General features: G+C 42.0%; 1 protein-coding gene across 1 annotated transcript; it reads left to right on the forward strand.

Moving 5' to 3' along the window:
• The first annotated feature begins 2,335 nt into the window (after positions 1-2,335).
• Positions 2,336-25,823, forward strand: LOC134574688 (centrosome-associated protein CEP250-like). The gene is made up of 19 exons (XM_063433808.1): positions 2,336-2,415; positions 5,805-5,945; positions 6,647-6,703; positions 7,006-7,064; positions 7,175-7,340; positions 7,518-7,624; positions 8,851-10,101; positions 10,257-10,401; positions 10,534-10,680; positions 10,849-11,064; positions 11,652-11,779; positions 13,137-13,264; positions 13,345-13,439; positions 14,489-15,595; positions 16,747-21,882; positions 22,920-23,060; positions 23,136-23,225; positions 24,632-24,685; positions 24,976-25,823. The coding sequence occupies exons 2-19, from the start codon at positions 5,805-5,807 to the stop codon at positions 25,186-25,188; spliced, it is 9,381 nt and encodes a 3,126-aa protein (XP_063289878.1). The 5' UTR covers positions 2,336-2,415; the 3' UTR covers positions 25,189-25,823.
• Positions 25,824-26,411: the final 588 nt, after the last annotated feature.

Here is a 26,411-nt window from a genome sequence, read left to right on the forward strand (position 1 = left end):
AGTTCACTCTCGCGAGACCGGGCTGGTTGCCATGGCAACGGCCCGGATCTCGCGAGAGAAACCCGGCGGAGCTGCAAGTTAGAGCTCCGCCGGGTCCTCTCTCCAGGCAAGCTGGCTCCCTCCCTCTCTCCCCCGCCGGCGGCCGCATTTGATTGCATGTGGGCCGGTGAGGGAGATCTTTGATCTCCACACCGGCCCTTCATGCAACACAGCGGGGCCGGCGCTCGGATAGCGCCGGCCCTGCATAGACCGGCTGGATCTCCCCGGCCCGTGGCCATCGCGGCCCACCGGGCATTTGCCCGGTTTGCCCGATGGCCAGTCCGGGCCTGTCCTTAGCAATATCGGTCTACAAGATATTGCTCTCTCCTGGTGCTCCTCCTACCTCTCCCAGCGCTATTTCAGTGTTTTTCTCTGGCTCTGCTTCTTCTCCCCAACTCCTCTCTGTTGGTGTCCCTCAAGGTTCAGTCCTTGGTCCCCTACTGTTCTCCATCTATACTGCCTCCCTTGGTAAACTCATTAGCTCCTTTGGCTTCCAATATCATTTCTATGCAGATGACACGCAAATCTACCTGTCCTCTCCTGATCTCTCCCCGTCCCTCTTGACTAGTGTCTCTGACTGCCTCTCTGCTGTTTCTAACTGGATGGCTGCCCACTTCCTTAAACTAAACTTGACCAAAACTGAAATTCTGGTCTTCCCTCCCTCAAGTGTTGTTACTCCTGTGTCTGTCTCCCTCCAAGTCAATGGTGCTACCATCAGCTCCACCATGCAGGCTCGCTGCCTAGGTGTTCTCTTTCACTCCGACCTCTCCTTCAAGCCTCATGTTCACTATATCACCAAATCCTGTCATTTCCATCTCAAAAACATGGCGCGCATCCGCCCCTACTTAACGCCAGATGTGACTAAGGTGTTGGTCCATTCCACTGTACTTTCTCGCCTTGACTACTGTAATCCGCTTCTCAGTGGTCTTACGTGCTCCCAACTTGCGCCGTTACAGTCCATAATGTATGCGGCGGCGAGGCTCATCTTCCTGTCTGCCCGCACCTCCCATGCCTCACCCTTATGTCAGTCCCTACATTGGCTTCCTATAAAATATAGAGCTCAATTTAAAATTCTGGTTCTTGCTTTCAAATGTCTACATAATGTTGCTCCCACCTATCTATCCTCCCTTATACACAAGTTTGTCCCGTCTAGGCCCTTACGATCTGCTGAAGACTTACGTCTATCTTCTGTCCGTACTCCCACCTCTGATGCTCGCCTTCAAGACTTCTCAAGGGCTGCACCGTTCCTGTGGAACTCGCTTCCCTCCTCCGTTAGATGCTCACCCAGTCTCCACTCCTTCAAAAAATCATTAAAAACCCACTTCTTCATAAAAGCGTATCAATTAAACTCTTAATAGCTCCCAACTGATTCCTCTTCTGCAACTGTCACTAGTCTAATACTATCCTTACCTTTTTGTGTCATTTTACCCCACTCCCTCTAGCATGTAAGCTCATTGAGCAGGGCCCTCAACCCCTCTGTTCCTGTGTGTCCAACTTGTCTGGTTACAACTACATGTCTGTTCGTCCAGCCATTGTAAAGCGCTGCGGAATTTGACGGTGCTCTATAAATAATATAATAATAATAATAATGTTGCCGGTGATGTATCTAATTTGCCGTTTTGCCTTGCCTTGGGCAGCACTTTGCAGGGGGCGACAAAAAAAGCCACCCAGAAACGCCCAGGCAGATCCCTTGTTTGCCTCGTGTCCTGCTGGGCTCAAGAGCTGGCCACTTTTAAAGCCGGGAGCCGGAATATGACGTCACTCCGGCTCCCGGCATCACTAAGCGGCGTGCTAGATTGCTGAGCAGGAAAATCAAAGCTCCCTCGCCGCCTACTCAGCTTGTCTGCCCCCTGCCTGCGCAGCAGTGCCACTGGACCGCAGGTAAGTAATCCACTTTTATTCAGTATTCCCAGCTCTGTACATATATAAGGGAAACCTATATGTTGTTGCATAAAACCATGGCAGCAGAAAAGTAGAGTCCCTAGGAACCTGTGGTGTTTTAAAGCCTTACAAGGACCCTGCTTCAATGAGCTGCCACAATCTATATAGCAGACATTGTGGTGCATCCCTCAATACTAAATGGAAAGGCTTTTAGAGACAACTTTATCTCAAGACTACATTTCCCGGAATGCAATGCTCACACACTCTGCTTTATTTTTTTCTTTTCTTTGCTGGTTGCTAGGGGAGGGAATAGCCCCGGTTAGTTGCGAGGGGCGTGGTGAAATGCATTTTCTGAGGGGAGGAGGAGGAGTTAGATTGATTGACAGAGCTTTGTCCAATCATGAGTCGCGAAGCCGGAAGAATTTGTGTGAGGGATAGAACAAGGGCTGTGGGAGCCGCAGCTGCTGGAAACATTGGAGGGAGATACAAAATGGGGTGAGCGGGTGTCAGTCACCCTATTCAGGGCGGGAGAGACGGGGGAGTAATAAACCTGCTTGTAATAGAAAGAGAGAAAGGGTAATAAACCCCCTGGGGGGCAGGAAACATGTGGGGGGCGGGGGCGGGGGCAGTGAGGGGTATTAGCCCTGCTGGGGGTAGGAGCGGCAGTGGGCAGTGACAGCCCTGCTGGGGGCAGGAGAGGCAGTGGGGAATAATAGCTCTGCCAGGGGTGGGAGATAATAGCCCTGCTGGGGGCAGGAGAGGCAGTGGGGAGTGATAGCCCTGCTGGGGGCAGGAGAGGCAGTGGGCAGTGACAGCCCTGCTGGGGGCAGGAGAGGCAGTGGGGAATAATAGCTCTGCCAGGGGTGGGAGATAATAGCCCTGCTGGGGGCAGGAGAGGCAGTGGGGAATAATAGCTCTTCCAGGGGTAGGAGCGGCAGTGGACAGTGACTGCCTTGCTGGGGGCAGGAGAGGCAGTGGGGAATAATAGCTCTTCCAGGGGTAGGAGAGGCAGTGGGCAGTGACAGCTTTGCTGGGGGCAGGAGAGGCTGTGGGGAGTGATAGCCCTGCTGGGGGCAGGAGAGGCAGTGGGGAGTGATAGCCCTGCTGGGGGTAGGAGAGGCAGTGGGCAGTGACAGCCTTGCTGGGGGCAGGAGAGGCAGTGGGGAATAATAGCTCTGCCAGGGGTGGGAGATAATAGCCCTGCTGGGGGCAGGAGAGGCAGTGGGGAGTGATAGCCCTGCTGGGGGCAGGAGAGGCAGTGGGGAGTGATAGCCCTGCTGGGGGCAGGAGAGGCAGTGGGGAGTGATAGCCCTGCTGGGGGCAGGAGAGGCAGTGGGGAGTGATAGCCCTGCTGGGGGCAGGAGAGGCAGTGGGGAGTGACATGAGTGGTAGTGGGGGATAATAGGCCTGATGGGGGCAGGAAAAGCACAGGGTGGTGAGATAATGGCTCTGCTGCTGCAGCAATAATAATAATCCTCCTGGGTGGATCAATGACCATCCTAGGAGGAGCAAAACCCTGCTAGGGAAGTAATAACCCTCATGGGAGGAATTTGTTTGCAGGGCTGGAAGAGGGGAGGGCTAATGCAGGGCCGGTCTAAGACATTGTGCTGCCTGGGTCCAAGGATGAAATGCTGCCCCCAACATATATGTGTCTGCAATGGTAGTGCGTATACATGTGTGCTGGGGATTAGATTTCTGTCTGTGTGTATGCTGGGGATGAAGTGTGTGTCTGTGTGTGTGCTGGGGATGAAATTAGTTTCTGTGTGTATGCTGGGGATGAAGTGTGTGTGTCTGTGTGCTGGGGATGAAGTGTGTTTGTGTGTGTGATGGGGATGTAGTGTGTGTCTGTGCACTGCAGTGGATACACTGTCTGTATCTGCATGTGTGTCAATATGTGTATCAGTGTGTCTGTATCTGCATGTGTTTCAGTGTTTGTATCTGTACATTTGTATGCGTCAGTGTCTGTATCTGTATATCTATATGTGTGTCTATGCAACTCTGTGTGTCAGTATGTGTATCAAACACTGACACATACAGACACACACAGATGTACAGACACTGATATGCATGCAGATACAGACAGACATACACACTGACACATGCAGATACAAACACTGCCACACGTGCAGATGCACATACAGACTACACACACACACACACAGATATACACACATAGATGCACACTACACACATACTACAGGAGAGTCAGTGGGGGATAATAGCCCTGCCAGGAGTGGGTTGTAATAGCCCTGTTGGGGGCATGAGTGGTAGTGGGGAGATAATGCCCTGCTGGGGGCTGGAGAGGCAGTGGTGCACACTACACAGATACTCACACACTACAGAGATATACAATTCACACAGATACGCTATAAACACATGCAGATACACAGATGCACAGACACTACACAGATACACATACTACTACAGACACTACACACATGCACTCACAGATACATACACTACACAGATACACACACTACATGCACACTGATGAACACAAACATTAAAAAATTAAGCAACACTTCGGTTTCCTACCTTCTGCTGGCTGTGACTGGTGGGAGTTGGGAGCCTGCTCTCACAATCCGGCACATCCTTATGGCTCACTCCTCCCACGTGGCTGTGTCAGTGAGCTGGGTGGAAGTTACAGCCTCTCACTTCCTCCCAGCTGTCCCCTCGGATGGAAGGGGCCCGGTCGCGCTTCTAAAGTGCCGCAGTGCACGACTGGGCCCCTCATTGCACATGACCCTCACAAAGGTTCCCAACCTGTGCGGTGCAGCTGCACCGCCGCCACGGGTTGGGATCTCCTGTGTTAGATGATAACGGGACGGCAAAATGCCGCCCCTGTAAGAGCGCCACCTGAAGCCGTGTCTACACCGCGGTCTATGGACGGGCAGGCTCTGGGCTAATGGCACTGTCGGGGACGGAGAGAGTTAGGGGAGTGGTGATAACCCTGATGGGGGTTAAATTTAATGAACCCTGTGTATTGTAAGAGTACTGATATACTCTGCAGATGGAGTGAAGAAGAAGGGAATATACCCTACTTCTGAGAAGGAGGGATAGCCAGAATTAAAACTAACCTTTAGGCCCATGCAATTTTTCTTCACGTATGGTGAAAAAAATTAAAATAAACTTGGTACTGTGATAATTCATATTTGCACTGCTATTAAAGATAAAGTCTCATATAAACCATTTTCTTTTAGTATTTGAAAATATTTCAATAAATCATTTTTTTTAACCCCTTAAGGACCAAACTTCTGGAATAAAAGGGAATCATGAGATGTCACACAAGTCATGTGTCCTTAAGTGGTTAAAAAAAAAGAGCCTGGTTCAAGATAGAAGTATTTTAGATGTAAAAGAAACCCATCTTGCAGGAAGAAGCAACAGATGGGAAGGAGGCATGTACAAAGATTGGGACAGGGGAAAGGAGGGGGATAAGAAACCTTACCAGATGTGTTGGGTAGGACAGCTGGAAACCCTACTGAAATGGGTAAACATGAGCTGCAAATGCATGTGTGAGTCTTGTTTGAGAATGTATTCTCGATGAGATGACCTAATGCAGAAAATATTAATATTTTTGTGTAATTAGCCAAATTAAAATTGTCCAGTATTTTTTATGACCAAGTTTTCTGTTACAAATCAATAAATCACCTTGTGTTATAAAGTATTAGTTCTATAGAAATGCTTGTTAGGATGAATATTAAAACACTAACATTGGGTACATGAAAAGTGATGGTGGGAGGTGGAATGTAATGTTATTACATGTTTGTTAGTCCACCCATTGTAAAGCGCTACTGAGTTTGTTGGCGCTATATAAATATCATAATAATAAAGAGGAGAATGTCGATCCCTCTGATTCTTTCATTATATCCCCATTCCTGATTTAGATGGATAAAGGTCAGACTGGTGAAGAGATGACACAGGGATCAGTAACGGGTCGGGATTGGTTGGCCCTGCAGAGGGAGCTGCAAATCTCACTGGATGCTCAGAAGAGACAGGCTGTACTTGTAGAAAAACTTCAGGCAAAGGTGATTTCAGGGTGCCCGTTGCACCCCATTGTGTGTGTAGGCATTAGTATTCAATTGTATTCACTAAACGTTATTATGAAAAAAAATAACAAATGTATTGTAAGATATAGATAAGATTTAAGGTGGGAAATAGCAGAGTTGGAGGATTTTCGGCCTGAAATTTACAATTCTCTTGTCAATTTTCCTCATTTCCAATTTTACCAAATAAATTCCATTGAACATTTGTGATGTGGTGTCTATGTGGTCACAATGTGATATTTATTTACTAAACTGGTAATGATAGAGAATGGACAATGGAATATACAATATTAGGCCAAAATAGTAAAATTAGAAAAATCAAATCTTAACAAAGTATGTGGTGCACTGTGTTACTGTTATGCTGCGAATTAAAAAAAAAAAAAAAAAAAAATATATATATATACATTTTATTATTGAATGTCTTTGTGTGTTTGGGAGACTGTATATGCACACTGTATCTCACTTCATGTTGTGTCTATCACACTGTGTGTGATACTATATATGCTAGCTGTATATATCCTATATTATGGTGTCTGTCGAGTTGTTTTCTGTCTGTCACACTTTGTTTTTTTTTATACTGTACATGCTTGCTGTATGTATTGGACTTCATTGTCTGTGTGCGTGTTTCTAATGCTGTATATTGCCATTGTGTGTATATCATCTTGTTGTGTCTCTCCCCACAGGTTGTCTTGTACAGGAACCGATTCCAGGAACTTCAGCAGAGTCAAGAATGGAGCCTGGTATTATTTATTTATAAGAAAAATTCAAAGTCACACACATATAATGGATGTTCTTGAATGCAAAGTTTTACCAAGGCAGCTTACAAGATGATATCTTCTACAAGGGATTTCATGGCTGTGTCCATAAGCTGATTTAAGGTGCAGCACAGTGAACTATGTGATCACAGTAGTCAGGAAAAATAGAGAGAAGGGCATAGCAGGCCAGAAAGGAAAGCATTGTCTGAGAGCTCTTATATTTTTAGGTAAGGCACTCCTCACATTGCATAATTTCGAAATGTTGCTTTGTTTTGTTTAAAACCTAGAGCCGAGAAGGGTTGGAGCTGGAACGAGCTCTGCAGAGGCTGGAAGAAGAACAGCACAGGTAAACTGGGGTAGACGGATGTTTCCAAAACCAGCACTCAAGTTTGCATAGCTCTTACTTATATGTTTAGAAAGGTATCTGTATAACAATTTATAAACCACTAACTGCAGGTGTGAGAGTCTGGCTGTGCTTAACTCCCTGCTCAGGGAAGACCTGGGTGACACACAAGAAGCCAACAGAATCTTGGGGGAAGATATACGAAAGCTGACTGCAGACTGGACTGGAGCTCTTGATGAACTGAAGCGGAAGGAGGAGGAGTGGGAGTCAGAGAAAGAAGTACGTTCAGGGGCCAGAAAAAAATTGTAAATGAAAGTTTGAGGGGAATTGGCTAGAGAGCAATGTTTGTTGGAAGGCTGACTTGTGAGAGAAGGATGCATGCAGGAGTTGGCCATATCCCATTATATCATGGGAAGCCTTCTGACTTTCTAGATAATACTTCTTCACTTCATACAGCTTTATGACAGTCGTTTAAAGGGTGAACATTCGAGATTGCTACAAATATGGACTGATGTTGTGACATTTCATCGAGATTTTCAGGAGTTGAAAACCGCAACAGACAGGTGAGGTCAAAGTCAGGAACATAGTCATATAGGATTTTATTTAAAAAGTGCAAATATGGGGCAAAATTCCAAATGTACAAGATAAAACCAAAAAGTGCAGAGATTAAATACTGGTTTAGGTGAGTTTTAGGTGCAATAAAAACACTTGCTATTTGTGTCACTCCCTACAAAACATAACATCAGTACCAACAACAAGAACCAAGTTCAAGTGTAATTTTTAAGTGGGAATTTGTGCACTTACATTTGCACTTGGTTTTATTGTTTGTACAAAATTCCAAATGTGAAGCAATCACCTTGGAAATAGAACATACAAAATCCATTTTTATATTGGTAGCCATTTATAGTCTTACAATCATCCATAATGAAAAGTAAATTAGACAATTATACAAAAATAAATATATATATATATATATATATATATATATATATATATACAAATTTCAATTTGTTACATAATTACCGTTCATGCTTTAGTGTTGCTTACTTTTATTTGAGACTTTTCCCCATATTTCATAGCTGTATACTCGCTTCAGATAAGTTTGCCATTTACACCCTTACTAGTCAGCCATACAGGTTCCTGAAAGTTACAAAAACCCTTATCTAGCTCACCATTCAGCCATTCTGCCCCTTTATAAATCTTCCTATGCAATATGATCTTCAGCTCCTATACTCTACTCTGACATTCTGTCTCTAATGCGTCGTGCCTTCTGCTAGTGTAAGCTAGGGTCTTCGGTCCTTATTTATACCAGTATGTATCTCTGTTTATGTTGTAGTTCATGTAATGTCTCATTTTAAGTCAACCTTGTTCTATTGTAGTGCTCTTTAGAGCATGCTTGTGTTTTCATAATAAAGTAAAAAAAACATGAAAGTAAAATGTTAGTTATATGAATAAGAAATCTGAATATGCTGTCATAGGTATAAATATAAATCTGCGAATCCCTACTGCAGAGGGATTTCTCTGTCTCCTGGCCCCTCCCAAGCTTAGTACATCAGTAACATTAGAATGTACATTTCCTAGACTTAACTTTCTCAGTTTACCAATAATGTTCATCTCCGCACAGTGTAAGAAGTTATTTCTACACTGATGGTCAGATTAACATACACTGATATATATGCTAATTAAACACATTAAAAGGTTTACTAGCAGATTGCAGATCAAGCCATGACAGCCAGGTGATATAGCTATACAGAATTAAAATCCAGTCTCCAATTCCCTTTTCCTTCAGAGACTTAACAGCTGTGCGTGCTGACTGGACTCGATGCTCCCGCCTACTGCAGGCCTCTTGCTCCTCCATCACTCAATGGAGGCTGCAAGGACTCGATGCAGTTACATCACAAGATACACAAATCCCGCCAGCATACTTGCTGGTAACGTGGGAGCAAGGAGTGGGATCCGAAGGCCATGGAACTCAACAGATGGGATTGGAGCCTGTGGGATCATCAACACAGGATTTCAGACAAGAGGTGGAGTTGGATAAGCCACTGACTAAAGTCTCTAAACAGGAATTAGAAGCTAAAGATTTACTAAAGAAGACCTCAGAAATAGATATTAGGATAAGGACTCCATGGACCGAGATATCTGAAGAGGAAGCAAGGTCATTGAGATTACAACAAGAAATAAGAGAGCAAGATGTCATTGCAGTGAGATCGCAATTACAGACGCTAGAACTGGAATTAATGTCCCTAAGATCTAAGCTTGAGGCATCAAAGCATGAGTTAAGTTTGATGAAATCTCAACATGATGCTTCAGAAGAGGAAACCAGGTCATTGAGGCTCAAAAGTGAGAGGTCTGAAAAAGAAGTAGAATCAATGAGGTCGCAATTAGAATCTTCAAGACAGGAAGTTGAATCAATGAGGCTGCAATTTGAAACATCAAGACAGGAGTTAGCATTAATGAGTTCACAGCTTGAAACTTCAAGACAGGAAGTAAAATCAGTGAGCTCACAACTAGAAAACTCTAGAAAGGAGGAAGAGTCAATGAACACCAGACTAATATCAGTGAGCTCACAACTGGAAACCTCAAGACAGGAAGTAATATCAGTGAGCTCACAACTGGAAACCTCAAGACAGGAAGTAGTGCTGGTGAAATCAAAACTAATAACTTCAAGAGAGGAAGTAGAGTCAATGAGATCAAAGCTTGAAACTTCAAGTCATGATTTAAATTCAGTGAACTCACAACTCCAATCATCAAGACAAGAAGTAAAGTTGATAAAGTCACAGTTGGAGGCAGCAGAAGAGGAGACTGCATTACTGAGGTCAAAAGCCGAGTGGCTGCAATCGCAAATTGAAGCTTCAGAGTATGAAATAGCCTCTTTCAAGAAGCATACTGAAGAGGTAGAACAGGAGAGGGACACAATGAGGTTCCAACTTGAAAGGTATTTGCTTGAGGGAGAGTCTCTGAAGTCACGTCTTAAGATGTATGAGAAAGACATGGAATCCCAGTTACAGAATAATGAGCAAGAACTGCAGATCAGACAGTGAGTTTTTCTTTTTGCTACCTTGGTAATATTTTTTTTTTTGTCTCTCTATTCATGGTCTTATAGGCTTCATATTTAGTTTCTATCTGACTCTTGATATGATTCTGTTACTTCTGTCTGACGTGTGTCAGTTAAACTTTTTCTTTACCCTGCAGCAATCAGTCTCTTATTGCTCTTGAGTCAGAGCGTTCAGATCTACTTCAGGAGTTGGTCATGTTACGGGAAGAGCTGCTCCAGTCTCGTCTAGAAGGAGATCTGTCTCGTGAGGAGTACAGAGGCCTGCAAAATGCACTCCATAAGGTACAGTCGACAAGGAGGGAAATTTTAGTGTTGTTAATGATGTGTCAAAATAACCAAGAATCAGTGATTGGATTCAAGTCATATAGGACAGACATATGACCTTGCTCTTCATAAGCAAGTAATTTATTCCAGGCAGAGAAAAGAATTGCTGAGCTAGTTGTAGCACAGAGCCGATATAAGGTGGAAGTTGGGAATCTGCGAGATGCTGCAGCCAAAATGGGAGACTTAAACCAGGCTCTATCTTTGGATAAAGTGGAGTTAAATAGTGTCTTACAGCAGGTGAGGAATCTCTTCTAACTGCCCTTATCTATCTCTCAATACACAAACTGCTTCTCTCACTTAGATTATCTATAGCATGTTTGTCATACAATTATGCTTCTTATTACAATTGAACTCACTATTCTGCTATTTGATGTTCATGTTTTGCTCCACACCTTAACCATGCAGATGGAGCAACAAATGGCTTCTCTTACAGAGAGACTTCAGGCGTCTGAGAGAGAGACTGCTTTAGCCCAGGAGCATGCGCAGAATTGTGACGGAGAGCTTTCTGAACTGAGAGTAGAGATTGTAAAGCAACAGCTTCAACTACAGGAGAGCGACCGTGAGCGAGACATTGTGGAAACTGAACTGAGATTCATTCAGGGAAAGACCGAGCGATTGCAGGTGAGTGTGAGCGAGTATGAGATGTGAGTTAGTTCAGGGAGGGAAAGACTCACTGACGGTTAATGAGAGATACTATACGGAACTGAATTAGGTCCAGAGACAGGGAGAGAGTACAACAGAGTCCATAAATTGAATTATATGCAGGGCAAGAGACACTAGTGAACTGTGTTGGAGAGCCCAGAAATTGAGATGCAGAGTATCCAGAGTCTGGATAGTTATATAGCCAATGAAAAGCTAATGTTGAACCTTGGTTTGCTTTCTCCACCTTCAATAATGCTTCCAGAAAAGTTCACAGCCGTATACATTCATCTTGTTGTATGGTATGACATTTTGATACCTCTGCATGGCTTGTGACTTGAGGGCGAGGTGGCTGTGTCCAGTTGCCCATTGACACCATATATGTTGTCTTTACTACACTGTTGACATGATACAAGGCACAAAATGTGTGTATACTCTACTATGTGACATATATTATATTTAGCATTAAATATGCATTCTTTTCCTTCTTGTTTTCTGCCAGGTTTCCTACTTCATTCTCTTCCTTTCAAAATAAATGTGTTCTTTTTATCTTGTTTTTTCTACACCAGAACAGGGAGCAGAGTATGTGGTCTCAAGGAGATGGGTCAATTATTAATGAGCAGTCTACATTGCACGTGCAGCTTGGAGTGGCCGAGAGAGAGTGTCAGGAACTGACGGAAAGTCTGAATGAGATTCGGTGAGGAGTGCAGGTTCTAAATCTCTATCTTTCTCACCAAAAGCACGTGAGATAACACTTCCTCTCCTTGTGATTCATGGAAGGGCATTTGTAATGTTGCCTGTTTTAACTAGAACAGTGTTTTCAGACTGTCTCAGGGGCAAACCTGGACCCTTTCTGTAATGACTGGTTTGGGAATTGCTGATCTAAACCATGGAAGACAAAACTATAGCTCTCCAGTTGATGGACTGTGCCTCCTTTAACTTTGGGTTGGCTGAGTATAGTGTGAGTTACACAAAACTCCACCCCCACAAATTTCTTACTTCTAATTTAGAGCTTTTCACCTTTATTTCCCATCTCTGTATCCAAACACATTCTATACCAGAACCTTTAAAGGGACACTTTGGGGCTCCAGACACACCCATTTAAAAGTGAATTGTAGAGATATTGTATTATACCCGGTAAAATATAATTAAAAATACAAATATATTCACCTCCAGGTCCTGCGGGCATGATTCATATAGAACAGGAAGTGACTGGGGTATCTCAGGCAACCTTGGCCTTTACATTATTTTAAGTGGGAATCCAATAGCCGTTTAAAGGAATCTATATCGTTCAGCTGTCATCTTTCTATTTTAACCTGACTGGAACTAATCCTGCAAGGTAGTAGCATCTGTATTAACCTTCTGAGTAGTATGAACTTCCTTTTTTAACCTGCTGTCAGTGGTCTCAACCAGTTGAGTTATAGAATCAAAAGCATTGTAATGTGCTGTTATGGTCCTTAGAGTGCCCCATTAACATGTCACTAGCTTTATCTATGTGTTACCTTTACCATGAATGCTTTGTTGCAGTTTGCAAAGAGAGAAATATGTGTGATAAATAAAACTGTAAAAACACTTAAATGAGCAAAATGTTTTGCTCTCCACCCTCTGTTTTCTCTGTGCTGAGGTTAATAACTTGCTAAATGCCCTCTACAGGTCATTGTACCAAATGCCTCTATAGAACAAAATGTACACTTGCTCTTAAACCCATAAGAGCAAGTTGTATGTTTTGTCATGGGTTTAATCTACTCTATTAATGCCACTAAACAACGCAGGCTTTCAGTGTCTTCTTATATGAGTGAGAGTGGTTCCTTCACCTGAATTGGTGCCTGCTTCAGGTACCCTAACCCACATGATATATACGGACATGCTGAAGTGTGCACTGTTTAGGTTTAGGGCATTTATGAGGCTGCAGCATCCAAATACACACAGCTTGTGTATGGATTTTGGTGGCAATAGTTATGGTTATTTTATTGTAATGTTTTTGTGGAGTTCTCGGGATGCTGCTCAGTCTGGTACTTGCATAGGATCTAATTGGCAATCTTTCTGTCTTCTAGCTCCTTGAAGCAGTCTCTAGAGAGTGCTCTCTTTGCATCTCAGGAGAGAGCATCTCAGTTGGAGATCAACTACAATCAACTGAAGATGGAGTTGGCTACAGTCCTACAATCTAAAGAGACAGTCCAAGGTGGGACACAGGGACAGTCGTTCTGCAATTGAAAGCACGGAATAAAACATCCGCTATAATTTACTTTGTAATCTCTGCAGATGAACTTTCCATCCTCCGTGCTGAGCAAGACACATCAGAGAAGAGACAGAGGGCACTGTCACAGAGACTGTGTGACATGGAGAAAGACTGCCAGGTAGAAAGTACAGAGAAGGGTGCTTGAGCATGACATGGGGGGTGGGTAGTAAAATTTAGGGTTATTTTGTTTGGTAACCCATTAATTACATGATTGTTTTGCAAAATAATTAGGGTAATGAACAGGAAGGTTTCTCAATCTCTCTTCCATTTCACCTAAATTTGTCACGTTGATCTTGTAGAACTTGTATTTATAGCACTGTGGAAGGTGTAGGTGATTTATCAGCCAGCAGGACCCTACATTTATATCAAACTGTTTTTGAAAGGTTTAATATTAAACCAGGGGTGACCTCTTGTCACCGGTAATCCCCCTAGTACATGCAAAACTGTACTTTGATTTGCTATTATACCAATGTATGATGCAATGGCACTCGAGGCAACATACCTGCTACAGAAAGCTGTAGTGTTGAGGTATCTTAGAGTGCCCCTTTAATTGTGCAATGCTGTATTCTTGCATCTGTATAGGCGGACAAACTTAATTCTGCACACTGTGTTTGTTTAGAAGTGGATAGCTTAATTGACACTTGTGGCTTTGGTTTTAAATGTATTGCAGAAACAATAAGTGGCTTTCAGCTTATCCTTCCCTACCAATTTGTTTTCAGTTGAAGCACTGAAAGCCTAAGGAGAACATGCAATTCCTTTTTGACTTTTTTCTGAAGGCTGAAAGTACAATGTCAAACATTTGTGGCAATGGATGGCATAATAGAGCAGTGTACGTGTCTGGCAGTGGATGGCATAATAGAGCAGTGTACGTGTCTGGCAGTGGATGGCATAATAGAGCAGTGTACGTGTCTGGCAGTGGATGGCATAATAGAGCAGTGTACGTGTCTGGCAATGGATGGCATAATAGGGCAACATATGTGTCTGGCAGTGGATGGCATAATAGAGCAATATACATGTCTGGCAGTGGATGGCATAATAGCGCAATATAGCATAATAGGTCAATATACATGTCTGGCAGTGAATGGCTTATTAGTGAACTTACATTTCAGTGGATGTGGTGTAACATTGTGCTTCGTTGCATATTCCATTTGTTTTGTTTCTTTGTAGGAGGAAGTAGAAACTCTTAGAGAGAGTCTAAAGAAGGAGAGAGCCCTGAGACAGATGGCTGAAGAGCAAGCTGAAAGAGCACTAGATTTTCAGCAGTCTCTTCAGGACACACTTAAAAGTGAGAGAAAAATTAGAGACCAGCTTCAGAGTAACCTTGAGGAAGTGACTGCCTCTTTGAGACAGCTTGAGAGTGAAGCATCTGTTCTTACAAGCAGCCTGCAAAAGAGCCATGGTGAGAAAGAGATCGTCTTGGACAAGTTAGAGCATCAGGCTGTAATAGGAAAAGAGAGAGAGCGTGAGATGGATATTTTGAAACAAAGAATAGAAGAACTTCTTGAAGAAAGAGAGACCACTCTTAATAAGTTAGAAAGACAAGTTCTGTCTTTAGAAGAGATGGACCGGCAAATTACAGAGCTGAGAACAACCATTCAGGAGTGCAATGAACAGAAAGAAACTGCTTTAACTTTGCAAGCTCGTCTGAATCTGACTGTGCAAGAGAGGGAGCGAGAAATCAGGGCACTGAAAGAGCAGGTTCTGCAGGTCCAGAAGGAGAGAGAAGTTGTTGAAACCACCGTAGAAGGGAGAGAAATGGAGAACAAAGCTCTGAAAGACAACATTAGAGAGCTCTCAAAGACCTTGGTAGAAAACAAGATTGCAGCAGAACAGCAAATTGCACAGTCTGAAGGAGACATCAGCACTCTAAAAGAGAGAGTTACAGAGCTTCTGCAAACTCTACTAGAAAAGGAAATCGAGGAACAAGAGAATGGAGAAAAGGTAAAAGCATTGGAAAGTGAAGTAGCAGAGCTTCATCAAATTGTAGCAGAGGAACAAAATGAATCCAAGCAAGAAAAAATTATGACTGAAAAGGGAATGGAAGCTCTGAGAGAGAAATTGCAAAACTATACACAAGTTCTGGTAGAAAAGGGGAGAATTATAGAAGATAGCGAGAAAGAGAATGAAGCTTTGAGACAGAGATTGTCAGAACTCTCCCAGGCTCTAACAGAGAGAGACTGCATAGTGCAAGAAGCTGGAAGAGAGAAACAAGCCCTAAGAGAGAAGATGCAAGACCATGAGCAAGATTTAATAGCAAAAGAGAGAGTGACTAAGGTATGTAAGAGGGAGAACATCTCTCTGAGGATCTGTCATGCTCTAACAAAGTACAATGGAGTTGCACAGGATTCAGGAAGAGAGCGAAGATACTAGAGTTCAGACTAATTATGTTCAAAAGAAAGATAAAGGCAGATTGGGCTCAAAAACCAATGTTGAGACAGAGGCTGTTAGGAGTATTCTAAACTTTAACAGATACATGATTTCAGACTTGTAATATCAGAGATCAATAAAAGCAGATGGGAGAGAGAGTGAGACATTGAGACAGAGACTATCGCAGGGTAAAACACAAGATCAGCATCTGACCAGGCAGGAAAGGAGATTATATCTCAGAGAAAGGGGAAGCAAGGCCTTGAACTAGCTTTATTAGCAAAAAAGATAATTATTAAGGTGAGTAACAAATACGACTCTTAGAAACTATTTCACGCTCCCCTGAAGAAAGAGAAAAGGGAAGGAGACAGAGTGTGACAGTAATGAGATAAAAGATACAAGTCCTTGCATAAGCACTAACAGAGAATGAAGAAGAAATGTAAGAGAGCCATCAAGATCCTTTTCACTTTCTCTCTTTAAGCTCAGCTGAAGTCTCCCATCTCATTTCTCACAGCTTTGATAATACTTTATTTTTGCACACCTAAGAGTCTTGTTCTGGATGTCAGAGCATTATTTAAAAAAACATGGTTTGCTGGAGTGTAATGCCTTTAGCAAATAATGCATTATAGAATGCAGAAAAAAGATGCATACCTTTTGAGTGTCCGACATCTGCAGCAAATCTGCAGCATATACAGGGACCAGGAAATAGTGGGATTTCTCAGCCAGTGGAAAAAAAATGCTTTCTGTATCTGGAAATGCTCTTTGTATTCAGCAGTTAGCGGTGTGATATTGTGACTCTCTAAAGTATGTAGTAAAGCAATGTAGTAGTGAAACACTTTGTGTGTTTGTCAGTGGAGGGCAATACCGTACTGCGCTTTTGCTGTGCATGGCATAATAGTTCAATGTTCTGCCTCTATGGCAGTGGGAAGCACAGGCGTATCTGACATGCATGTATGAAAATAGACAGTGTAAATGTTAAATGCCATGTGTGGCAGGTTTTGCAGTGAGGACATTGTATTGTGAAGCACTATGTATATTTCATAGCTTCTGTTTCTTTACAGGAAGAATTAGAGTCCCTAAGAGACAGTCTGAAGAAGGAGAGAGCATTGAGAAAAGTGTCTGAAGAACAGGCTGAGAGAGCACTGGATTTTCAGCAGTCTCTTCAGGACACAATTGAAAGAGAAGGAATAATCACAAAGCAACTTAAAGGAAACCTTGAGGAGATGACTGTCTCTCTGAGAAAGCTCAAGAGTGAGGAATCTGTTCTTAGAAGCAGCCTTAAAAAGAGCCAAGAGGAGAAAGATTTTATTCTAGACAAGTTAGAGCATCAGACTGTAACAGGGAAAGAGAGAGAGCGTGAGATGGACATCTTGAAGGAAAGAATAAGAGAACTTTTGGATGAAAAAGAGACCACTCTTAAAAACTTAGAAAGTCAGAGTTTGTCTTTATTAGAGAGGGACCAGCAAATTGGGGAGCTAAGAGAGACTGTTCAGGAGTGCAATGAAGAGAAAGAAACCGCTTTAATGTTGCAAACTCGTCTAAATCTAACTGTGCAAGAGAGGGAGCGAGAAATTAGGACTCTGAGAGAACATGTTCTACAGCTTCAGAAAGAGATAGACGTTGTTGAAACTACAATTAAAGGAATAGAAATGGAGAACAAAGCTCTAAAGCAGAACATTAGAGAGCTCTCACAGTCCTTGACTGAAAAAAAGATTGCAGCAGAACAGCAAATCACACAGTCTGAAGAAGACATCAGCACTCTAAAAGAGAGAGTTACAGATCTTTTGCAGACTCTACTAGAAAAGGAAAATGAGGAACAAGAGAATGGAGAAAAGGTAAAAGCATTGGAAATGGAAATAGCTGAGCTTCGGCAGACATTGGAAGAGAAGCAGAATGAGACCAAGCAAGAAAAGATGATGAATGAAAATGAAATGGAAGCTTTGCGAGAGAAGTTAAAGAGCTTTGAACAAGCTCTACAAGAAAGAGACAAAAAGGCAAAGGAAAACGAGAGAGAAAATGAGGCTCTGAGGCAGACTGTAAAAGAGAAAGAAAGAGAAGCAGAACTGGCAGGAGGAGATAGTAATTCTCTAAAAGAGAAAATGAGAGACATCGAAGAATCTTTAGCAGAGAAAGAGAGAATGATGAAGGAAGGCGAGAGAAAGAATGAACAAGAAGCCATGGCTCTGAGACAGAGATTGTCAGAACTATCTCAGGTTCTTTCAGAGAAAGAGGACAAAGAGGAGGAGGCAGCAAGGAAGATTAAAGCACTGAGAGAGAAGATAGGAGATCTTGAGCAAGCTCTAGGAGAAAAGGAGAAAACTATACAGAAAAAAGAAAATGAGGGTGAAGCTATGGGATCGAGATTGTTTGAACTGTCTCAGAACCTAATAGAGAGAAAGCGTGCTGTGGAGAAGACAGGAGAAGAGAATGAATCTCTGAGAGTGAAGATACAAAATCTTGAACAATCTATTTTAGAAAAAGAGAGAATCATAAGTGCAGGTGTAAGAGAGCATACGTCTCTTAAACAGAAACTGTCCAACTTATCCCAGTCGCTAACATTGAAAGAAAGTGTTGCAGAAAAAGCAAAAATGGAGGTCAAAACACTTAGAGAGAGGGCAGAAGAACTTGAAGAAGATCTAGTGGAAAAGGAAAGAATGATAAAGAAATCTGAGCAAGAGAATGACACTCTGAGGCAGAGACTGTCTGAATTGTTCCAGGCCCTAACAGAGAAAGAGGTTGTTGCAGAGGTAGCAGGAGGGGAGAGTAAAGCTCTGCGAGGGAAGCTTAGAGACCTACAACATGGTCTTTTAGAAAAAGACAGGATGATCAATACAAGTGAGAGGAAGAATTCCACTCTTACACAAAAACTGTCAGAACTATCCCAGACGCTAACAGAGAAAGAGAGCTTAGCAGAAGAGGCAGGAAGGGAGATTAAAGTTCTAAAAGAGAAAATCCAAGATTTAGAAGAGGCTTTAGTAGAAAATGAAAGAGACGGAACGGAGGAGAAGACACAGAATGAGAGAGAGATTAAAGCTCTAAAAGAAAAAATAACAGAACTCTCTGACTCTCTGATAGAAAAGAGAATACGTGAAGAGGAACGAGAAGGGCAGCTGAAAGCTTTGAAGGGTAGAATAGACGTGACTACCCAGGCTCTGACAGAGAGGGAGAATGATGTAGCTGAATTACTGAAAGAGAAGAAATCTTTGGAGATGATTATAACAGAACTTTTCCAAGATCTAACTGGACAGAAGCATGCATATCTGGTAGAAAACCCGTCTCTAATAGAAACACTGGAATTACTGGCAAACGTTCTGAAAGAGAAGAAAGCACAACATTTGAAAGAAAAGTTAGAGGGGGAGTCTCTGAGGCATGAACTGTCTGAACTTCTAACAGAGAAAGAGAATGCTACAGAGGAGAGAGGAAAAGAGATTGAAGCTCTTAGAGAAAAGATGCAAAACCTTGGACAAACTATTTTAGAGAGAGAAAAAATGCTCAGGGCAGGAGAAGAAGAAAATGAGAAGTTAAGACAGAGATTGTCAGGACTATCAGAGGCTCTAACAGCAAAAGGACGGACAACGGAGAACACAAGAGAGGAGAATAAAGCTCTAAGGGAGGATTTAAGAAACCGTGATCGTATTCTAGCAGAGAAAGACAAATTTATAAAAGAATGCGGTAGGAAGAACGAACAAGAGAACATGGCTCTAAGGCAAAGGATATCAGAACTCTCCCAGACTCTAACAGAAAAAGAGAGTATCGCAGAGGAAAGAGAACAAGAGATTGCAACTCTACAAGAGAAGATAGAAAAGAGCACGCAAACTTTAATAGTGAAAGAACGACTGATCAAGGAGGGCGAGAGGGAGAACATGTCTCTTAGACAGGAACTGTCTGAGGTATCCCAGGCTCTAACAGATAAAAAAAGAGTAGGGGAGGAGGCAGGAAAAGATCTTAAAGGTCTGAGAGAGGTAAACCAAGATCTTGGAGAAAAGATGCTAGAAAAAGAAAGAATGATAGAGAAAATCGAAAAAGAAAATAAAACTCTGAGACAGACACTGTCAGAACTAACTCAGTCTTTAACAGAGAAACAGCAAATAGCAGAGGACATAGGAGGAGAAAATAAAGTTCTGAGAGAGAACCTAAGAGACCTTGAACAAGCTCTATCAGAGAAAGAAAGAATAATAAAGGAAGGTGAGAGAAAGAATAAACAGGAGACTATGGATTTGAGACAGAGATTGGCAGAACTGTCCCAGGCTCTAACAGAGAAAGCGAGAGTGGCGGAGGAAGCAGAGAGAGAGATTAAAGCTCTCAGGGAGAAGATAGAAGATCTCAGGCAAGCACAAATAGAAAAAGAGACCATTATCATGGAAAATAATAGAGAGAACAAGGCTCTGAGACAGAAACTGCCAGAGCTATCCCAAGCTCTAACGGAGAAGGAAAGTATAGTGGAAGAAGTGGAAATGGAGATTAAAGCTCTAAGAATAAAGATACAGGACCTTGAACAATGTTTAGTTGAAAAAGAGAGAATGATTAAGGTGGTTGAGAGGGAGAACATGTCTCTTAGGCAGGAATTATCTAAGAAAGAGAGAGTAGAGGTAGAAACAGGAAGAGAGATTAAAGCTCTGAGGGAGAAGATATCAGAATTTATGCATGGTATGTCAGAGAAGGAAGAAGAAATAAAAGCAGGAGAAAGAAAAGATGAGGCTCTGAGAAATAAATTGTCAGAACTTTCCCTGGCTTTAACAGAGAAAGAGAAAACAGCAGAAGACACCAGAGGAGTGAACAAAGCTCTGAGAGAGAATCTGAGTGAGCTGGAACAAGTTCTAGTAGAGAAAGAAATATTAATAAAGGAAGGCGAGACAAAGAATGAACAGGAGAACATGGCTCTGAGACAGAGACTATCAGAACTATCCCAGATTCTAACAGAGAAAGAGACAGTGGTGGAAGAAGAAGAGAGGGAGATTAAAGCTCTTGAGCAGAAGATTAGAGACTTGGAACATGCCCAGATAGAGAAAGAAAGAATGTTTATGGAAAGCCAAATTGAAAATGAGGAATTGAGACAGAGACTTTCAAAGCGATCACAGGCCCTTACAGAAAAGGAGAGCTCAGTGGAGGAAGTGCGGATGGAGATAAACGCTTTAAGACACAAGATACAAGACCTTGAACAAAGCTTAGTTGTGAAAGAAAGAATGATAAAGTTGAGTGAGAAGGAGAACACATCTCTTAGACGGGAATTATCCCAGGCCTTAACAGAGACAGGAAGAGTAGCAGGGGAGTCAGAATCAGAGATTAAAGCTCTGAAAGCTAAGATTTCAGACCTTAGACAGGGCACATTAGAAAAGGAAGAAGCAATAAAAGCAGTAGAGAGAGAGAATAAGCGTCTAAGTCAAAAGGTGACAGACAGTGTACATGTTCTGAAAGAAAATGAAATCTACGAGAATGAGAGAGTGCAAGAGCTTAAAATTCTGGGAGAGGAGATAGGAGTGCTATCCGCTCTTCTTGACTGCAAAGATATCAATGCGGAAGAACACAGGGACCCTGGCTTTTCACCAACAGAAGAAGAGCAAAGAATATCAGGAGAAATAAAAAAACTAAGGAAGTGTATTGGCAAGCTTAAACAAGCACTTATAAACAAGGAAAGAATAGAAGAGGAGGAAAAGAGCCAACACAAGGAAGAAAAGGCTGCTCCAAGACAGACTCTGAAAGAACACGAACTGACTGAGGGCCTTAAACAAGTAAAGTTTTCCCAAATCGGAAAATTAGAGCAACAGATAATGGAAGAAGACCAAGAAATTAATGATCCAGGACAAAAAATACAAAAACCTGTATCTGTATTTGATAAAGGATTGTCAGATGCTGAATTCGGGTTCACAGATTTGAAAAACAAGGATGAAAAGCCAAGTGTCCATAAGAGTAAAAATGGATATGTCAAAGAGGAGAGTAAGGTATCAATGAAAGAGACACATTGGGAGGGGAAGGTTCTGCATCTTGAGAGACTGGAGGTTGAAAAAAGGGAGGCTGCACTTGAAGAAATGCATCTGGAGGTGGACAGTCTGCATCAAGAGAAACGTGAGGCTGAGCAAAGGGAGGAATTATTAATGGCCAAACTCAAAAGGATGGAAACTACCCTGAGGCACACAGAGGCTGAGCAGATTGCCTGGAAGGAGAGAGCCAGAGAACTAGAAGCAGAGAGATCTTCAAAGGTGAAGAGAGCTCAGTTAGAGGCATATTGATTTGCATGCAGAGAAAAGGTTGAAAAATATTCCTCTTAAAGGGTACCTGTCATGACAAATACAACTTAATCTTACATGATAGAGAATCAAATTGTATCACTACATTGTGCTAGCAGAATTCCTAGCAAATGCCTAGATTTATTTAAAATCAAAGGTTAAAAAACAGCCCTTTACCCACTTCTGTCCGTTCAGTCTGTGCTCTCTATACCTGTTAGGGGAAGAAATGCATGCAAGGGGTGGAAGGGGCAGGCTCTTTGTGAGAGCAGCACAGAAAGAACCAGAATGATGTATTGCAGCCGCTTTGGACAGGTAATCTGAGAATGGAGAGAGAGAGAGAAAAAAACAGATAAATTATATTTACATACCACAAAGCCAACATAAAGTGTTAGGAATTTTTAACATGTTAAGGGAAACTATCTTGTGCTTCCCAAACAGGGGTATGAAGGAGCAAGTGTACCACCACTGAAAACATGATTGATGCTCAAAGCAGAAGGCAGGAGCGATGGAAATAAAATTAAATATTAGCTTTTAATAGTATTAAGGACATAAACATTTAATTGTGTAACATGAGTGGAACCAGATGGTTAGAAAACTGCATACCTATATCTGTCATGATAGGTTCCCTTTTTATTTGGGTTGCTGTCAGGAAGAGTTCCTACGCATAGGGGGTAGAAAAGATGGGTAAAGATATATCAAAATTTGGGATGGTAAGGCATGAAGCATTAAACAGTTGTAAGGTCACACACTGAGTGGAGGTCCTGATTGGACAATACCATAATAATGGGTTCACACTCGCTGATCCCCTAATTGATAATCAACTAGTATTAGGATTGCATTAAAAGCAGAATATCTCTAGTAGTAACCTGGTACTGATGTCACGTGTAGACCAAATAGTACCTTACCTAATGTGGTCCCTGAGTGGACAATAATGAATATATCGAAGTAGGATGGTGTTAAAGAAAAATCTGAATTTATACAAATTAGTAATAATTATTTCTTATTCTCAGGACTTTACCTCTGCACCTGCCCAGGGTGGGATCAGTTTGCAGGGACGACTTGAAGCCCTCCATGGGGCTGTTGCAAGGCTTGAAAATGAGAAGGTTGCTATGGAGAATCGAAACCTGCAGCTGAGTCAGACTTTGCAGAAGGTCTGTTGTTATTTCAAATAGCCAGAAACATGGTTTCAAATCAGTTCTACTTACTGAATCTTAATTATTCCCCAGGTAGAGAATGAAAGGAGAAACCTCCGCAGGGAGTTGCGTAAGGGAACCAGAATATCATCACAGAATTCTAGTGGATTCCAAACACAGGAGGTGAGTTTCAACCCAGTAGAGGAAATAAAATCTGTCAAGTGACTATGTACAGTAAATATATAGAAAACAAAGTTCTTAAAACTCTTTGACAAAGATATAGATTTTGCCTAAAACCTGTTCCCTGTGTATGGGTGATATAAACACCGGTGATCTTTAGAACATAAAGGTCTTACAGGGCAGGTGATAAACTAGGAGACAGACTCAACCAATTTGTAGAAGATGCTGTTCATTATAAAATGGAACATGAACGTAGGAGGTTACTGGAACATGGAGGGTTAATTAGATCAACAATGGTGGCATATGTACAGCTCTTTTGAGATCATTAAAGAGACACTCGGTGCTTTCATTTTTATTACATAGATAATGTATTCAAAATCAGAAGGAAAAAAAAAAGTTAATAAAAATTCTGTTACTTGCTACAAACTCCCAGGATTTGCCTCTTTGTGTAATGACTTTTTAGACTGTGCAGCATTTGACATCTGGCAATTCCAAGAAATTGGAGCAATCAGCAAAAACACATCTGGCTTCTTGGTAGCCATTCTGCATTTAGCAGTTGATCTTTATTTTTAAAGCAACCAACATTTTAATCTGTGTTGCTAGTTTAGCTATTCCCAAACATCCAAAAAGTAACTGATCAACAGGATAGCTGATACAGAGCGGGAGAACTGTAACTATAACTCTAAGGCACCCTAATACTACTCCAGAATCCCTTAATCCCATAACGATAACCAATTTCTTTCTCTTATAACAGATATATTTGTCTGTCATTGGGTTATTCATTAGTATTGTAGCTACAGCTATTTTAAAATGAGTCTTACTGCTTTCAAGAGGCACTATAGGCACACAGACCACTTCATCTCATTGAAGTTGTCTTGGTGCAGTGTCCCTGTCCCCTAAGACAGCCTCTAGTGGTTGCCTACGAGACAGCCACTTGAAGCGCTACCTGCATTTTCACTGGAGTTTAACTTCCTGATATGATGGATGTCCTCCTGCTTTGCCAGAGGATGCCTAGCATCTTCAAAATCCCCATAGGAAAGCATTAATTCAATGCTTTCCTATGGGGAAGTTGTGATGTGTGTGTGTGCGCATAAGATCCTCCATCTGCATGACTAACTGCTGGAGCAGGAGACGGGTTTTTAATTATTTTAACACGGGGAGGCATTATAGCGTTAGGAATACAGTACAGTAACGCTATAGTGTTTTTTTTAAAATGAGCTTCGTTTAAATAGAAGGGACCTATTTGTCTCCATTCAGTCTGTTTGGTTGATAAATCAAATCTCAGAGGAATTGTATCAGATATTAAATAAAAGGGGCTGAATTAGCTGTTGAACATTTGGCATTTAGTGAAAAGATCCCTTTGTTAAATCTACAGCATTAATTCAATCTTACTCATCTGTCTCTTCCAGGACACTGAAGACTCCGTTGTGCTGCGGCAGAATTTAGCAGACTTGGAAAGACAGGTAAAGTTGAGCTTCTAGAGAATGGAAGGGAGGAAAGAGGGAGTCTTTAAATTGCTGGTTAGGACAGAAAGGAGCTGTGTGAAAAGAGCACTTGCCTTAAACCATAAAGTGTCTGATATACTGCAATCACATCTTAGCCATAGAAGTGCAAAACGTACAGCCTTAACATTTTTGGGATTTATTGTTTGAGCGGCAGGGTGTGGGGAGTTTTAAATAGAGGGAGAAGATGAAATGTTCTAGAAGGTTGCCCACATACATATGTATGTTTATTTATGTCTTTGTCCTTCCAGGTGTCCCGCTTACAGTCACAGCTTCATGCTGAACGCGATCATCGATCCAAGTATATACAGCGTTGTTCTCGCACCACCGATGACATCCTTGTCTTACGACAGAATCTAAACCGCTCACTTGCAGCTGTAACCTCAGACCCCCGTCCTCAGGTCCTAGAGACAGAAACTGCTAGACTTAATGAAACTCTGAACCACAGCCTTGGCATTTCCTGATTTGGTAGAAGGTAGAGCCTTTTATGTGGTCTGATAGACTTACTCCTAACCATGGGACCACACTATTTGCACTATGGCAAAGTCACACTTTGGCTTCATTGCACTCCAGTTACTGAGCCACAATAATCAGGGTTTATCCGTACAGTCTAACTATTTCAATTCATGAACTGGTGCCCTATTTATGTGGGACATATATGCTGTAGTTAGAGAGTTAACTGCTCAGCATCTGTTACATGGTCCCAGTAAAATAGGACTGCTGCACATGTTACATTTACACATTTTATGTAAATTAGTATTTTCATTGTCATGTGATCCATGTATGTTAAACATAACCAGAACTGTGCAACTTTGTGTAAGATGAATGTACCCAGCTTCATATAACTAGGCTGTGTCGTATGGTGTAACTGGTGTATGCATGTACTATACGTGCCTAGTTTCACTATGATGGACAATAGGGTATATATTTACCCATTGTGACTGGTTCACATGTTACTTGTTCACAGTGCAGTATGACTGCTCTATGTGTGCTACGTTACCAATGCCGTGTGACTGCTTTGTGTGTGTTATTTGCGTTTGTTTTGTCTGTCTTTACTCGTGCACAGAGCGACTGCTCTGCGGTGTGTTACATGTACCCAATGGTGAGAGACAGCTGTGTGTGTGTACCCAGTGTTATGTTATATGTACCTAGTGTTGTGTGACTGCTCTAAGTACATGTAAGCCACATGTACCAGGTCTTACCTCAGTTTTAAATATATACTATTTTTATATGCAGTATTATATATGTAACAACAAAGAGGTACTATGTAACCGTCAATTATTGCTCATATATGTTGCATTGTACATATATAAAGTATTTTTACTACTATAATGCATTTTTCCACTTATTATGTCTAATGTATCCCCACATACACCTTTCCCCAGTATAGATTCCTCAATAAGAGGTTAGAGTCACTCAAGCCCCATACAGGCATGGCCCTAAAATACAGAGTACCTAACCATATGCAGTACAGATACTCATCCTCGCCACACACACACAGTACAAGCACTCATATTAAACCCTTACACATATACACTGTGTAAACAAACACAATATACCTCTACACACAGAACAAGCCTAAACATATTGAACACAGAATGCCTGCTCTGTTCCCCATCCACACACTGTACATGCTTTATATACACTTGTCCTGACACAGAAGAAGACACTGAAAGGGCAGCCATGT

Source organism: Pelobates fuscus, chromosome 10 (assembly GCF_036172605.1).
Source record: "Pelobates fuscus isolate aPelFus1 chromosome 10, aPelFus1.pri, whole genome shotgun sequence".
Lineage (NCBI taxonomy): Eukaryota > Metazoa > Chordata > Amphibia > Anura > Pelobatidae > Pelobates > Pelobates fuscus.